This window comes from Magnolia sinica, chromosome 18 (assembly GCF_029962835.1).
Source record: "Magnolia sinica isolate HGM2019 chromosome 18, MsV1, whole genome shotgun sequence".
In the NCBI taxonomy this organism is placed as follows: domain Eukaryota; kingdom Viridiplantae; phylum Streptophyta; class Magnoliopsida; order Magnoliales; family Magnoliaceae; genus Magnolia; species Magnolia sinica.
Genome location: NC_080590.1, coordinates 20,444,471 through 20,460,143, shown reverse-complemented (window position 1 = coordinate 20,460,143; position 15,673 = coordinate 20,444,471). Strand labels below are relative to the sequence as shown.

At 41.2% G+C, this 15,673-nt stretch overlaps 1 protein-coding gene across 1 annotated transcript; it reads left to right on the top strand.

The window, feature by feature from the left end:
• Nucleotides 1-208: 208 nt before the first annotated feature.
• Nucleotides 209-2,988, top strand: LOC131232880 (pentatricopeptide repeat-containing protein At5g16420, mitochondrial). Its single transcript, XM_058229394.1, has 2 exons — nt 209-2,468; nt 2,547-2,988. The coding sequence occupies exon 1, from the start codon at nt 447-449 to the stop codon at nt 2,103-2,105; it is 1,659 nt and encodes a 552-aa protein (XP_058085377.1). The 5' UTR covers nt 209-446; the 3' UTR covers nt 2,106-2,468; nt 2,547-2,988.
• Nucleotides 2,989-15,673: the final 12,685 nt, after the last annotated feature.

Here is a 15,673-nt window from a genome sequence, read left to right as displayed (position 1 = left end):
AAAAAAAAAGCAAAAAACAGGTTGCGATGAAAGCCCGACCGTCTTGGGGGAGGAGGAGAGAGGGAGAGCGGTAGTTGCAGAGAGGGAGAGGGAGAGATTGTAGAGGGAGAAAGAGAGAGAGATTGCAGAGAGGGGGAAAGAGAGACAGATTGCAGAGAGGGAGAGACAGTTGGGATGGAGAGACGAAAGCTTCAATACCCTCTTGGTGGGTTGGTGCGTTTCTCCCTCTTCCCCTCGTTTTAAAAATCCGACCGTTGTGCCTGTAAGTGACTTCTCACCCCCATCCCCCTGCAGGTTTTTGGTAGATTTGCCTGTAAGTGTCACTTACAGGTGAATTTTCTCTCGCAAACACCACCTGTAAGTGACTTCCCTGTAAGTCACTTCCCACTTACCCAAATTACAGGCATCCAAACAGGCCCTAAGAGTAATAATACAAGAAAATAAGCATGCTCCAACGTTACCACCTCAAAAGAAGACCAATCCCACCCCTCCATTCCCTGGTCCGCTCCTTCCACCATCTCACCCCCACCGTCGATCCCGCTCTGTCCCCACCTCACCCTTCACTCTCCACCATCAATTCCAAATCAGACCTCCTCAAATCCTACACCGTCACACCACCCATCAAGCCCTGGCCCACCCGCCTCCACCCAAAGCGCCTTGTCACCATGCTCTCCCGCCAGCAGAACCTTGACCTTGCTCTTCAAATCTTCGAACACGCTGGCAAATTCCACCCTAACTTCTCCCATAATTATGACACCTACCACACCATGATCGAGAAGCTCGCCCGCGCCCGCGCCTTCTCCCCCATGGAGACTCTCCTCTCTGACCTCCAGCGCTCCCGCATCCGCTGCGGTGAGAACGTCTTCGTCGCGGTCATCCGAAACTACGGCCTGGCAGGCCGCCCGAAATTGGCCTTGAAGACTTTCATTCGTATCAGGGAATTCGGTGTCGAGACGTCGGTACGTTCTTTCAATACCCTTCTCAATGCCATGATACAAAACAAGCGCTTCGATACAGTCTATGCACTTTTCAAGAGCTGTAAGAAGAGATTCGGCATTGTTCCAAATGTCTTCACCTGCAATATTCTGATAAAAGGGCTCTGTAAAAAGAACGATATCGGAGCTGCCTTCCAGGTGCTCGATGAAATGCCTGGCATGGGGATGGTCCCAAATGTTGTGACCTACACTACGATTCTTGGGGGTCTCTGTGCTGGAGGCGATCTTGTCGGTGCCCGGAAGGTTTTCGATGAAATTCTTGATAGAGGATGGATCCCAGATGCGATCACGTACACAATCTTGATCGATGGGTATTGTAGGCAGGGAAGATTGATTGACGGTGTTAAGGTCATGGACGAGATGGAAGAGAATGGTGTCGCTCCAAATGATGTTACCTATAGTGTTTTGATCGAGGCATATTGTAAAGAAAAGAAAGCAGGAGAGGCTTTGAATTTACTCGATGATATGCTTGAGGAGAAGTATATACCAAGCTCGGCACTTGCTTGTAGACTAATAGACGTTCTTTGTGAGGAGGGCAAGGTTGAAGATGCATGTGAAATATGGAAGAAGCTCTTGAAGAAGAATTGCACTCCGGATAATGCAATCTCGAGCGCGCTCATATATTGGCTTTGTAAGAAGGGGAAAGTATGGGATGCGAGGAAGTTGTTTGATGAGTTTGAGAAAGGATCTATACCGAGCGCTTCGACATACAACACTCTTATATCGGGGATGTGCGAGCACGGGGAGTTGCAGGAGGCTGGGCGGTTGTGGGACGACATGGTGGAGAAAGGATGTGTGCCAAATGCATTTACGTATAACTTGTTGATTAAAGGGTTTTGTAAGTTGGGGAAGGCTGGGGAGGGTGTTAAGGTTTTGGAGGAGATGTTAGAAAAAGGGTGCACACCGAATAAGTTTACATACTCAATGTTGGTTGATGGGCTTTACCTGGCAGGAATGGAAGAGGAGGTTGTGAAGGTTCTTTCCATATCTATGTTGAGTGGAGGGTTTTTACTTGATGCTGATTCTTGGGCCGTGTTTGTTATAAAGGTTGCCAGTGATTTAGATAGCTGGAGGGTTGAACTCAACAGAATATTGGAGGATGCTGGTTAGTGTGAATTGAGGGTGGTTTTGTTATCCATTGTGTACATAAAACAAGCGATGCTATTGGATTTTAACCACTATATCGTGATATTAAGCTTCCTCATCTTTGGCAGCACGTCTGCGACTGTGAAGGTTGTTATTCACTCACCCTGCTTTCTCAGTCATGAAAAAAGGACCCTATTTCTGAAAAAAAAGAATCATAGTGTTGTGCTTTGGGATTTGTTTTTGATGCACGCCTAGCGAATTAAGAGGCAAATTGGTATATCATATCAGTTCAAAGCTTGTCGGTGAATTGGCATGTATTTAGTGACTCTGAACTGAACATCCCCAAGCAGAATGAGGAAGGCTGGTCTTTGCATTTAGTACCTGCAGGTTGCGATTCAGGAACTCCATGAATTTATTTCACCGCTCAGTATCAACTGTAAGCTAAAGCTTCAACATTGACTACAGGAACCGCAGGGCACATCATACAGAGCAAGCAAGCCTAAGGTATGAGATGCCAAAGCAAGGAGTTCAAATGAAGACCTGCAGAATTCAGGGCTACCCTTTCCCTGTGTCAATGCAACAATCTCCTGACGTAGGGTAGGGCAGTGGGAAATACCGACACGGGCTGGTTAATTACTAATGTCGAAGGTTTTCCAAGCAAACAGGGATTCTACATGGATTCAACTGAGCTAACACACTCCTATGAGTAAGATTTGGTATGTGGGTCATAATGTAAGCCACTTGAATAAGATATGGTTGTGAAATCCTCGCAACAAAATGGAAGCAGTGTCTAGTTTAACTTAGTAAAATCTTTAAAGTGTATGTAGTAAATTATAATAAGAATAATGAGCTATTGGGTTAACAATGATTTTTGGATTCTTTAATTATAATTAACATTTCAATGGTTTCCGATTGGAAAAAGAATACTCTTTCGATGGTGGTTATATTGCAATGCATGATTCTCAATGCTGTCAAATATCTTCATTTGCTGGCACTGGCATGGTCTCTTGCTGCAGCACTCTTATCCTGAGAAGGTTTCTGGAAGCTTCTCTATATTTCTCTGTAGTGTCTTTTTGCCCTGCTTCTACTTCCGGTCAGATCACAACACTATGACACTGGCTGGTTCCATTTATGCAATTCAATTAGTGTTTAGAAGGCCTGACCTGTTCCTAGGGATGTCAACTGGCCAGATCAGGGTCAGCTGAGGCAGATGGAAGAACACAAGACCCAAGCCCGACCCAGTTAAAAGGTTGTGAAGCCTAAGCCTGGCCTGTTAAGCCATTCATGCATGTATATTATTGGTATGTAATCTCTACTACATTTAAAACGACTGGCCAGGGGCAATTTTTCCATGCAATTAGTTTTTGAGAGTCCTAAACTAGAGTTTTTAATGACATGGGAAGGGATTCGAACCAAAGGCAGGGGTGTTTAGATAATTTGGAGGTGTTTAGTTGCTTTGTGTGTGTGTGTGTGTTTTGCTTCCCAAGCGGTCTCATTATTTTGAATGGATATTTGCGCGTGTGTAGATGATTTATGTGTGTGCATGTGTTATGTAAACAATTTTGGTCTTAGAAAAGGACCCAAATTTTGGTCCTAGAAAAGGATCCAACTGTAGATGATTTTGGTCTTAGAAAAGGACCCAATTCCAACGACTAAGCTTCCGACATATCCTACCAATTGTGCCTGACAGGCGTGACCCGCTGACAACCTTAATTTTACCTTTTGCTTCCCAAGTGGGTCTTGTTATTTTGAATGGATATTTGGTGGAGTTCAACATGGCTTGTTATTTTGAATGGATATTTGGTGGAGTTCAAGATAGCCTTCTATGAAGCGCCTCCAATAGATTTGCGTGGTTGGGACCAAATAGCATATGGTATGTGAATCTTCTTCAACGTAACTTTTGTTGCTTTCCTTTTTTGTCATTCTGTGTGTTCAGTAAGGTGTCCCGTATCGATATCGGTTAGCGTAACAGTGATCTCCAAAACCGATACGGATACCGGGTCGTAACGGCGATACGGGGGCGTAACGGCCCGTAACGGCGTAAATGTTTTTTTTTTACCAAAAAAATCTAAAAAAATATGCATTAAATCCGGAATATTCTAAGCATTCCAAATATGCATTCATTTATAAATTGGAACATGTTTATGTTGGTGTAACGGTCCACTCTTTGGTGAGAAGCTGTATCGAACTGTCTAATTAAATTTTGAACCAGGTAACCTGAATTTGACTATAAAATGTATATATTTAATTTTCTAAATATCTAATTTATATACTTAACAATTTAATATCTTTCTCCCAGTAGTTCTTTAAAAAAATGAAATTAAATTCAGGTAGATGGCGTTGCCAATTTCGGGCTGACTTGGAGGACCAATTTATGCCCCAAATTAGCCTCAAATTCATGTAATTTATTGTCATTATCCCACTTATGTATTAGTGGATATTTATTGGATAGTGAATCATGAAAAAAATCAAAAGGCCCTATTTTAAAAAATAAGAGTACACAAAATAACAATTAAAACTATTCAAATAATTTGATTTTGGCATTGTGAGTTAGCAATTGCAGTTTATAATTTAATTGGTAAATTTTAATTTAATATATGTCTTTCCTACAATTTTTTAAGGGCTCAAATTAGGCGGGACTCAGATTGTGAAGTGTTGCACACATGTCAAAGTTTTTTGGGCCCCACCCATAATGAATGTGTTATTTCTAAACCGTTCATTCATTTGACGAGATCGTCTTAAGGCTTGACACGAAAAATAATACTGATCTAATTATCAAGTGGACCACACTGCAAAAAGCAGTGGGGGATTGAACGTCTACCATTGAAAACATTTTTGGGATCACGGAACTTTTAGATCAATATGAAATTTGTTTTTCCTCTTCATTCAGGTCTTTTTGACCTTATGAACAGATTGGATGGAAAATAAATGTTACGGTGGGCCTACGAATTGTTTAACGGTGAAAATCATCATCTCCGCTGCTATTTTTGGTGTGGTCCAGACGATCTTTGGATACAACTCATTTTTTAGTAATGCTCTAAAATAATATTTAAAAATAGATGAACGGTGTAGATATAATAAATACATCACTGTGGAGCACATAAAACTTTGATCTCCTTTGATCCGTTCGTACAACTCGGAGCTCGAGGAGTGTCAGCGCTTGTCTCAGCATGACACATACCTACAGCAGCTTACGCCTGCAAAAAAAAAAAAAAATGAAGAGAGAGGGAAACTGAAAAGAAAAAAGAGGGAAAGAAGAGAAGAAAAAAGAGGGAAAGAGGGAAAGAGGGAAAGAACAGAGAGAGAGAGAGAGAGGGAGAGAGAGAGAGAAGAAGGAGGAGGAGGCCGCAGCCGCAGTCGCAGCAGGGTTGCAGCCGCAGCAGGGCCGTAGCAGGCCGAGAAGAGGAAGAAGAAGAAGAAGAAGAAAGAGAAGAAGAAGAGGAAAAGAAAGGAAAAAGGTAAGGTTTTTTTTTTTTTTTTTTCCAAGGCCCGTAACAGCCGTTACACCCGTAACGGGCCTGTAACGGCCGTTACGTGTTCAAAAATGGGACTCGGCCGATACGCCCCGTATCGCGTAATGGGTACCACTGTTACCATTACGTATCGGCTGTTACGGCCGATACGTAACCATTTTGGGACACCCTGGTGTTCAGCCTGGCTCCATTTCTCATGTTTACCATGTCACGTTTGATTCTTCCATTGATGGGTGAAAATATACTTTGTTTTTCATGTTAATTTCATTGCATAATTCCTCCATTTGCATATGGAAAATGTCTTGAATATCATGCGATGATCAGCAGTTTTCCCTGCACGATGTATGAACATTTCCGACTGCAATTCACATCAGGTTGAAGTGTTTTGTGCTTGTAACTCTTGAACTACAAATTCTCGTTTGAAGTAAATATGCTTTCGGTTATTTGATGCAATTTTAGGATTTTAGTTCTTTAGAAACTGATGCAAAGAACTTCAGATAGAAAGAAAGAGAAGGATGTCACTCATTAATAGTTTTGGTGGCGTTGGAACGGCTTGTCACGATTATTTTGTTTATAAAATGCATTCATTGGTTCCTTTGATTTTCATTGCGAACTCAGATATAAAGGACTTGGCCACTTACGAGCCTGATATCTTGGTGTTGGTCTGATTCCTAGTGTCATTGCATTGTTTGGGCAGTTCAATTCAACCCTCTCATGATGCACAGAGCAGATGGCAAGCTATGGCCCACTTCCCTAACCTGAAGCATCATTTTGCAATCAGTTTGTGCTCTCATCATGTCCAACTTTTAATCAACACCTGATCGCATTCACATCCACAGTAACAAGCAGATATTTTTAGGCTGCTGCTTGTGGCACTCTCGAGCACTGTAGCTGGATTTGTTTATATAGTGTCTACTGTCTACGCTTGGTCTGAGTCTGGAACAGTGCGCAAGGCATTTTATGAGTTTTAGAGCATATCAATCTCTGCTTATTTCTGCAATAGAGAGGTGGACTGAGTTGCTTCCCTGATTGCACTAGACCATTAGTTCCTGTCACCAGATGATTAAGGATGCGATTTTGCTATTCTACCTGTAGTCTAAAATCTCATAGAGTCAACTCAAAACTTGATTATGTTGACTTCACTTGGTTGGATTTCAAATCAAGCTGATGAGAATCTCACTTTCGTTGATTTTATCTTGTCTTTTCTTTTCTTTTCCTTGAGTCTAGTTTTGACTGGGTTTTCTCTGTTTTCTATTGATTTTTCATACGTTTAATTTTCACTTTATAATACATTTTTTGTATATTTTAAAATGATTGCTGGTGATTCGGTTTTTAATTTTGGGTAGAGTCTGATTTTGGGCTGAGTCATTACTGAATCTGATTGACTTTTGAGTTGAACATTTGCGCCATGAGTCTACTTGCATAATCCTTTATTTTGTACAAGATATGGATATAGATCTGCCGTGCATGATTCAAGAACTGTAGAGGACTATTTCGGCTGCCGGAACTGAAAATATTGTTCAGTGCTGCTACATCCATATGCAGAGAAAAAGATCGTTGCATGAATCCAATATGCATCAGGCTTCCTAAGGCTGTCCAATCAGAACTCAGAACACTCACATTATCTTCCTCCATTGTCGAGTTGGGTGATGAACTCATGAATCATCAAGACCTGTCCAATCAGAACTCAGAACACTCACATACTCTTCCTCCATTGTCGAGTTCGATGATGAACTCATGGATCATCATGACCTGGTTAACTCAGCCATCGGAGAGTCGCATTGATAAACCAGTCTGGGCTAGTTGAGGCAACATTTAATACTGGATATCATGAGCCCACTGGTGTGAATTCAAAGCATCATAAACCATACGGTTGCTGAGTCAGGGCCTGCATTTCTTTCTAAAAAGAAACATGGGAAAGATGGCAATGGGTGGTGGGTGCAAAGCCAGAGAAAAAGGTCAGTCGCTTTTAAACAATGGCTATGATTGTCTAATCCTCAGGCGGCCTGGAAAAGGGTGGGCCCCATGATAAAACAAATAGCCCTTACTTCACGTGGGAAATCTAGCATTACACTAAACAAACATGATTCTCATCACCTTTGCTTTATTTCCCTCCTTTTAGTCAGTAGTCTCCACCTCATTTTTAAAAGAAAAGAAAAGTGGGGGAGCCATTAACATCCTTCTAGCTTCCCAATCACACAGAAGTCTCTATAGAATGACCCAAATCGCATTTGAAACTTCTTTCAGTTATAGGCTTCTATATATAGGCAAAACAGTGCAACGACAGTCAAACTGCTGCAAAACTAGCTTAGTTTTTAGTGTGTTTGGATGCTCAATTGAAATGAACCACAAAGGTGTGGTGCCAGCAACATTTTAGTTTGCAGGGACAAGACGAACCCTGACTGGTTTCATGTATTTTAGATTAGACTTGAAGCAATAGTAATTGACATTTGAGAGCCGGTTCTTCACTTTGCTCTTCATTATATTTAGCTATTGCAAATTCAATCCAATTGAACATCCAAACATACTCTTAAATGTTGCTAGGCGAAAATGGTGAATCCGTATATGACCAAGAAACTCAATCATGCCATGGAGTGACACATCTACCCTGCATTCATACTAGTACGGTGGCACAGAGTGCATTACATGTGCATTCCTACGGCTGCCTGATGTCATGGGCCAAAGTCTGTAGTCCACATCAGATGACAATTAGAGGATCCCCCACCGAGCACTTTAATAAGCGATTGGAGATAAGAGATAAGAGGTTCGAAAGTGGGATTCCATACTCCTGATCAGAATTTTTATTCCATATTCTCAGCAATAATAATGTCACGCCTTGTCTATCAAATCTTGCTAATCAGAGCCATCTATAGGAACAGTCATCGACGGCTCTTTCTGCTTCGAGTAGAATAAATTCAAAATATGCTTGATTCCTATATTTGTATAGGACTTCCCACTATCTCTTTCTTTTTGCTCCATCTTCTACTTCTTGCTATTTATACTGATGAGTTTGCATTCGGTTCCACGTAGAAGATTTGAGCGTTGGCAAAGTTAGAATACCAATTGAAGAGGAAGACAAGGCGTGATGTTGGTCCGGCTCATCTCTTTCCAGTCATTGGAAGTTAGACGAGCCGAATCAATATCACTCTTGTATCATCCTTCATTGCCTGTGAAGCTGCTTTTTTTTTTGTGGCTTGGAAGAAAACAAAGGATAATTGTCTCAATGTGTTGTGGTTTGCTTTGGTTTGTAGCTTGTTTGAATCACACCCTCGTTGAGGTAGATGGGCCATTTGCCTTTCAGTTCTCTTTATCTCTAAGGAACTAACTAGTCTGCTCAAGAATCTTCTTTTTGCAGTTTGTTCATGCTTAGAATGTATCTTCTTCATCCGTTTTCATTTACGCATGTTTTGTTAAGATGATGACATTGTTAGTGTGTGGTTTGTTTCTGCTTGTGTAGTTCAATCCTGGTACACATGCTGATGTATTGAAGAAAGCTGGATCGAGTGCTTGACGACTATCATCGGATGGTGATGAACGGTGTGCCCTCCATATCGCATTGCTATGGGTCCCACATGATCCATCACTTAACCTTCTTCAAAAGCATAAACCAACCATCTTGAGTATATTTGGATAATTCCCTAGCCCTAGAACACATTCAAGTTTCCTAAGCTGCTCGAATCATGATTTTAAGGGACTGTTTGGATGTACCCCAGATATCAGTTGGGTAGGATTGTTAAACAGGCTCACATGCCTTGTACATACCTTGTATAGTTCGTTTCCATAGCTAAAGGATTCTGATTTTATTATTTTCCTTATATAGATGACTGTAATCTCTATATATTCAACCCCTTTGGTTTGTCTCAAATACAGAAAATCTTTCAGCTCCTTTTTATTTTTTCACTGTTTACATGGTATCAGAGCTTCACTGATCCAAAACCGGCACCATCTATCAGATCCGACCATCTCCGCGTCCTGTCACCATCTCTTGATTAGCCAGATGCCAACCAACGTTCTGAACAGTAAATCTCCATACTTTGTTCTTACCGGTTTACCTCCTGCATATTCTACATTTTGTGTTTTTGGTTGTGTTTATTATGTTCACCTGACTTCACGTGAGCGTAACAAACTATCTCCAAAATCTATCAAATGTATGTACTTGGGATTTGGAGAAACTCATAAGGGTTTTCGATGTTATGATCCGGTTTCTCATCGTGTTCGGGTTTCACGACATGTTGTTTTTCTTGAACATATTGCATTTCATTCATCTCTTCCTCATCCACACGCCCCAAAATCTCCTGGTCTAACCACCTTTCCTGATATTCCTTTTGCCTCGAGTACTCTCCTTCGTCTGTTGTAGGTTTACTTGCGTCGACTACGTACAGGTCCACCACTAATTACTCAACCCGAACCTACTATACCTATTGCAGATCCTGAACCTACGTCGATACGTCATTCCGCTCGTGTACATCGAGAGCTCGATCGCTTGATATGCTTGTAACGCCCTGGTTTTCAGGACCCGAGTATATGACCCGTGTCCCAAAAACCCGAGTGTTAGCTTTAAAGGATGGTCGAATTCGAATGTATTTTTTTTCCTTCATCAGAGTAAGCAACTGAGCGTAGTGTGGATAAATTGACATAAAGGAAAATTTTATTATCATTCAAATTTACAAGAAGCTGCCCATAATGACTTATACAAACCAATGTCTCCAAAATTAACAAATAAAAGAATTACATGATCTAATACATGAGAAATAATAGAAAGCATATAAATATAAGCCGCAAGATCACACAACTCCTCCAAGCATACAGTCAAGCATTCCTGGTGATCGTACCCTGCTTCTTATCAAGTCTGAACATATATATCACTTAAGCCACCTGTACTACTTGTACGGTTTTATATTTGATGGATGAGTGGCCAACTCAGTGTGAATTCCCCTCAAGATTACACACCGCCGCATTAGGTAAGAAATAGTATAAAACATCCAGACAACCAAAACAGAGTAAATGCAGTCTTATTAGGTGCATGGATGCATGAATGCAATCATCGACCCGAGTAAATCATCCGAACGGTCGGAGCCCCAGGAAAAACATCCAGACAGGCAATGGGGTCGTCACCCAAAGATGTGAGTGGTCATCAGCGCAACACGCAGCATAATCGTATGGGCATGAGTGATCCAAGTCATCATCATAAATCGATTGGCTGGTCATTAGCGCAACTCGCAGCGTAATCGCATGGGCATAATGATCCAAGCCGTCGTAGTATGCCATGCATGCATGATTAGCCAAGTCATTATTAGTCCATTTACAACCAGCCAATTTAGATAAGCTCAAAGGTCACTACGGGGAGCACATGGCCCAGCGTAGGCCGACAGCTCGGGCATAGTGTCCCATTACCACCATCCCCGGCTCATGAGGCTACCATCTTAGGATGTTTAATGGAAACCCGTCGACTAGTGGCCAATCATATTACAGTATATGGGGCTTACCATCGCATGGTTACACAGTATAAAACATCGAACCCATATAGAAAAAATATCAGAACAAAGCCACATAGGGCGATATCAAACAAGCCACATAGGGCAATTATCAAAATAGGCCTCATAGGGCGAGTGTGAAAACCATGCGATAAAAGACCATCCTTGAAAATCATTTGGACACAATAACCCTGGATGGTAGGCCCACATCAATGATCCATTTAGACCACTACTCAATAACCACTAGGTCAAAGGTCCATTTTAATCACAACCAGTCGGGTTACATCCCAAGTATGGGTGTACATTTATAGGTGGGGGTTTCCCACTAATGTACCAGTTTAAAGTCCATAAGCAATACACAAATAATTCACAAGCATGAACAAATATACAGGATGAACATTAAGCAGGCAATATAGCAATTCAATTTCCACCAGCTAATACATGTGATTATAAGAGAGAGATATCAATTATAATTTTTAATAAAAACTATAACTTAAGCTAATGAGAAGATGGAAAGCTCAAGGGGAAGAATCATCACCTTTTACTTGAATTGCTAACTGACGTTGCTAGGAAGCGCGTGCATCCTCAGAGTTGAGTCCTACCATGGATTGTGAAGTTGTACATGAGATTAATGTTCTATCAAGTGTCTATGTTCAAGATTTATACAACGTAGGGTGTGAATTACTTTTAGGGTTTTAGTATAGAATTAGGGCTTCACACCGGGGTTTAATCGTAGGCTTTAGATTCTAAGGTTTGAATCCTAGATTATCATTATTATTATTATGGTACAATAGATTAATTATTGGGTATAATAGGAGTATTAATTCAGCAATATTAACGATGGTTCGTGAGTTCATGTTCAAATGTACCGAAATTACCTAATATTCTTATGGTTACTGATAATCTCTCAAATAATTCAAGTAATAATATTAGAATATTTACTAATGATACTATAATAGGGATTAATACTTAATAATTATGTGAATGAGTATTATACTAATCCCAAAAGGACAATGACAAATAGTTTCTAATGCTAATAGCCCTAGGCTATCCACAGTGAGTCTAGTCATAATAGTAAGTATTATGGTCTACCATGAATTACGAGCTTCCATAGCTAGATCCAGACATAGCACTCTATCTAGGTTTAGGGTTTGAAATCTAACTTATATAATTAATGGTAATAATATTAGAATGAAGTAAAATAATCAGTAATTGTCCACTTATATATACTAACAATACTAACATTATAATCAATGACAAAATAAGAATAGCATTAATAACGATAATTGTTAATATCAAGCTTTTGTAATTTATTATTAGCAAAGTTATCCTACTAGCAGTTAATCATATTGCAATAATTGTAGTAATGCTAATGAAGATGATAAATCATGGAGCTTACTTAGGGAGAGGAAGTTTACTCACATAAATTGACTTGGTAGTTCAACTCGTCCTCCATTTGAGCCATAGACCCGCTCCGTGACTCGACTCAGCTGAGTCGACCCAACTCGACCTCAGTAAGGCCAGGACCAGGCCCAAGCATTATCTAGGCCAGCTGAACTCGGCCCTAACTCGGTTCCAACCGAGTCGACTCGGCCCTTCTTCAAGTTTCTCATCTTTCCTCTCTCTCTCTTTTTCTTCTTCTTCCCTATCTTTTCTTTTTCTGCTTTCTTCTTCCCTCTCTTCCTACTAGAACCCAGCTAGACCTAGACCAGTCCCCTGGTCAACTCGTCCCAGCTGACTCAGCGAGTCAACCCATAGCTTAGACCTAGACTCTCTCTTTCGTCCTCTACTCTCTTTCCTATCTTTTCCTTTCTTCTTCTTCTCTCTTCTACTTTTGCCCCTACATAGACCCATGCGTCCAACAAGGTTGCTGGAGTGAACCAGCACAACTCAACTGAAATAGGCCTACTTAGGCCGAACTCGACCCAGTTGACTCGGCAATGAGTTAGACCATAACTCAGCCCCATCTCACCCTCTCTGTCTCCTCTTTGCCCTTTTCTTTTCTTCTCCTCCTATCTCTCTCTTTTTCTTTCTCATTTCCTCACCTCAGCGAGATCGCTGGGCCAAAACCCAGACACCAACTCGCACCAGCGAGTAGCGTGAAGTGGTGCAACGGCTGCACCCACCTCCTCTCTCTTTCTACTCTATTTTCTCTTCTTTTCTACTGTCTGCTTCCAGAAATGCCTGGAGTGAGTCATCCCGACTCGAGCTGGTGCAGCGGGAGGTCGAACAGCAACCCCCAACTCAGTCCGAGGTTGGCTGCAACCCGTGCACATGGCCAGCAACTCGGTTGGGCTGAGGCAGTGCGGCGAACCGCACCCACGCACCTACTTCTTCCTTCTTCTCTTTTCTTCTTTTCTTTTTAGACCTATCCCACTAGGCCTGGATGAGGCCGGACGAAGGCTAAAACCAACAGCAACCTCCTGTTTCTTGGTGGAGAAGAAGACAACCATTAATGGTGTTTTGCAAATGAGAGCTTCTTCCTTCGATCTGCTTCTTTCAGACGGTCCATATGGACCCTACGAAGCTTGTAGATGATCTTCTTCGAAGGTTGGAGGTGATTAGGTCGGTGGGTTCGAAGGTAGAACGGAAACAACCGTTTTCTCGGGTTGCCGCAGGAATGGTGGTAATAGGGTGTTTCTCTTTCTTTTGTAGGGATTTCAGCACCCTCGGGACCGTCGGATTGGATCGAAAGGCTCGGATGCAATCCCGCCATCTGGTTTTCTGGAAAACAGTTGGCGGAAGGGAGGTTTTGGGCGCCGGTTTCCCACAGAGAACCCTAACTCACGTGAACGGTAAATGGGTGGTTGAGATTGCCCCATTTGGGACGGTCGAGATGAGCCCTTGCTAGCTCACACGGATCGCCAACGTGGAGACTTTCCGTTTTCGGAAGGAAAAGAAACACAATCAGTCCGTTTTCGCCGGCATTTGTGCTCGCACGTGTGTGAGGAATCACATGAAACTAGGCAGGGTTGCACGAGTTTGGGTCCTCTACAACATGGACGGTTTGGATTGAGTGTGGGGTCTAAGATGGTGGGCCACAACGGTTGCAAACGGACGGTCCTGCGTTCGTTCAAACACGCGCCTGGCGCGGGAGAAGGGAGGGAGAAATCTCTCCTATTATGGAATATCGGTCAGACCCGATTTGACTGGGTCTCTTGGACCAGTGCACGGCGAGTGCACACATGGGCCGAGTACGCACATCGAAAGTGGGGCCCACAGAGTTGGTCCAACAGCAATCCATCCCATTCATTTGCCTTGACGGGTTAAATTAGGGCCCGGCCCAAAGAATGAGGCCGATCCAAGACTTAGGTGGGCCATACTAATAGAATTTAGGCCTTTATTGTCGATTGCGTCAATCAGCGGTCGGATTAGTTCCATCTCGACCATCAACAGTCAAAACGCCCAAAGGGATCATTTGTGTGTCTAAGGACTCCATCACATCTTACTATTTGAATAGTATATTAAATTTAATTTTTGTTATAATTACCTATAAGTACATATATATGTGTGTGTGTGTGTGTGTATGTATGTATGTATTTTTCTTTTACAAATATATATAAACATTAATTATTTTAAGTGATGTATATTTTATATATATGATATAATACAATAATACGTAGTTTAAATTTAAAAATGTAAATATTAGTCAATATACGTAAATTTTATGACAATGTGTTGACATACAATTTATTTTATATATAGTTTAAATAATGTGAATTAAATAGTATACCTAATTTGAATAATTTAAGTAACATATATATTATTACAAATGATTTAAGTAACATATATATTATTACAAATAATAGTAAAATTATTTTGTATTATAATATATACATACAATTATATCCCATTTAAAATGAATTATTTGGTCTTCCTGGTAACACCCGAGTACTGAAAAGTATGGGGTGTTACAATCTACCCCCCTTAAAGAGAATTTCGTCTCCGAAATTCAATACTTCTACCTTAAATGGGTCGAGGAAAATTTATTTTCCCTGTCTCTAACTATTCACTATTTTCCCCCGTGAAGCATGTTTGTATGAATAAGCGTTCATGTTTGACTAAAGGACTGGGGCTGTTACAATCTACCCCCCTTAAAGAAGAATCTCGTCCCCGAGATTCTTATGATACTCTTTTCAATTTTTTTTAATGGTACAAGTAACAGGGTTATCCTATCGCTTGTCAACGTTTAAAATTTCCCATAGTATCTACAAAGATTAAAAGTTCATTTAGGTGGCCACTAATAATATTTTACATCTTTCTCTTTATTTTCTCTTTCTTTTAATGATGGTTTCACTACTGACTAAAGTACATTGCAATTTTCTACTTTCACGCTCAAGCCAACACGAATAGATGGTTGTATTAGGTTTGAGCCCGATACATTAGTCGTCTGCCTGCAGGACAGAGGATTTTGGTATCAATTCACAATCTTGTTAAATCTCGATCTTCTACCTGATCAGGGCATTGAGATCATCAAGATTTGCTAGGACTTAGAACTTGAGCCCAAACTGCGTAAGCTTCGCTTAAATATGGTTCCATCAATCCGAGATCCTGATTGTTCTAGAGTCATGGGAAATATTATCTGATTTTCCTACATCGATAATGGATAAGACTACATGGCCCATTATGCTTCCAATGCGCACTC

Bases quoted from the DNA above. Each gene is read 5' to 3' on its own strand.
- LOC131232880 (XM_058229394.1), top strand. From the start codon at position 447: ATGCTCCAACGTTACCACCTCAAAAGAAGACCAATCCCACCCCTCCAT.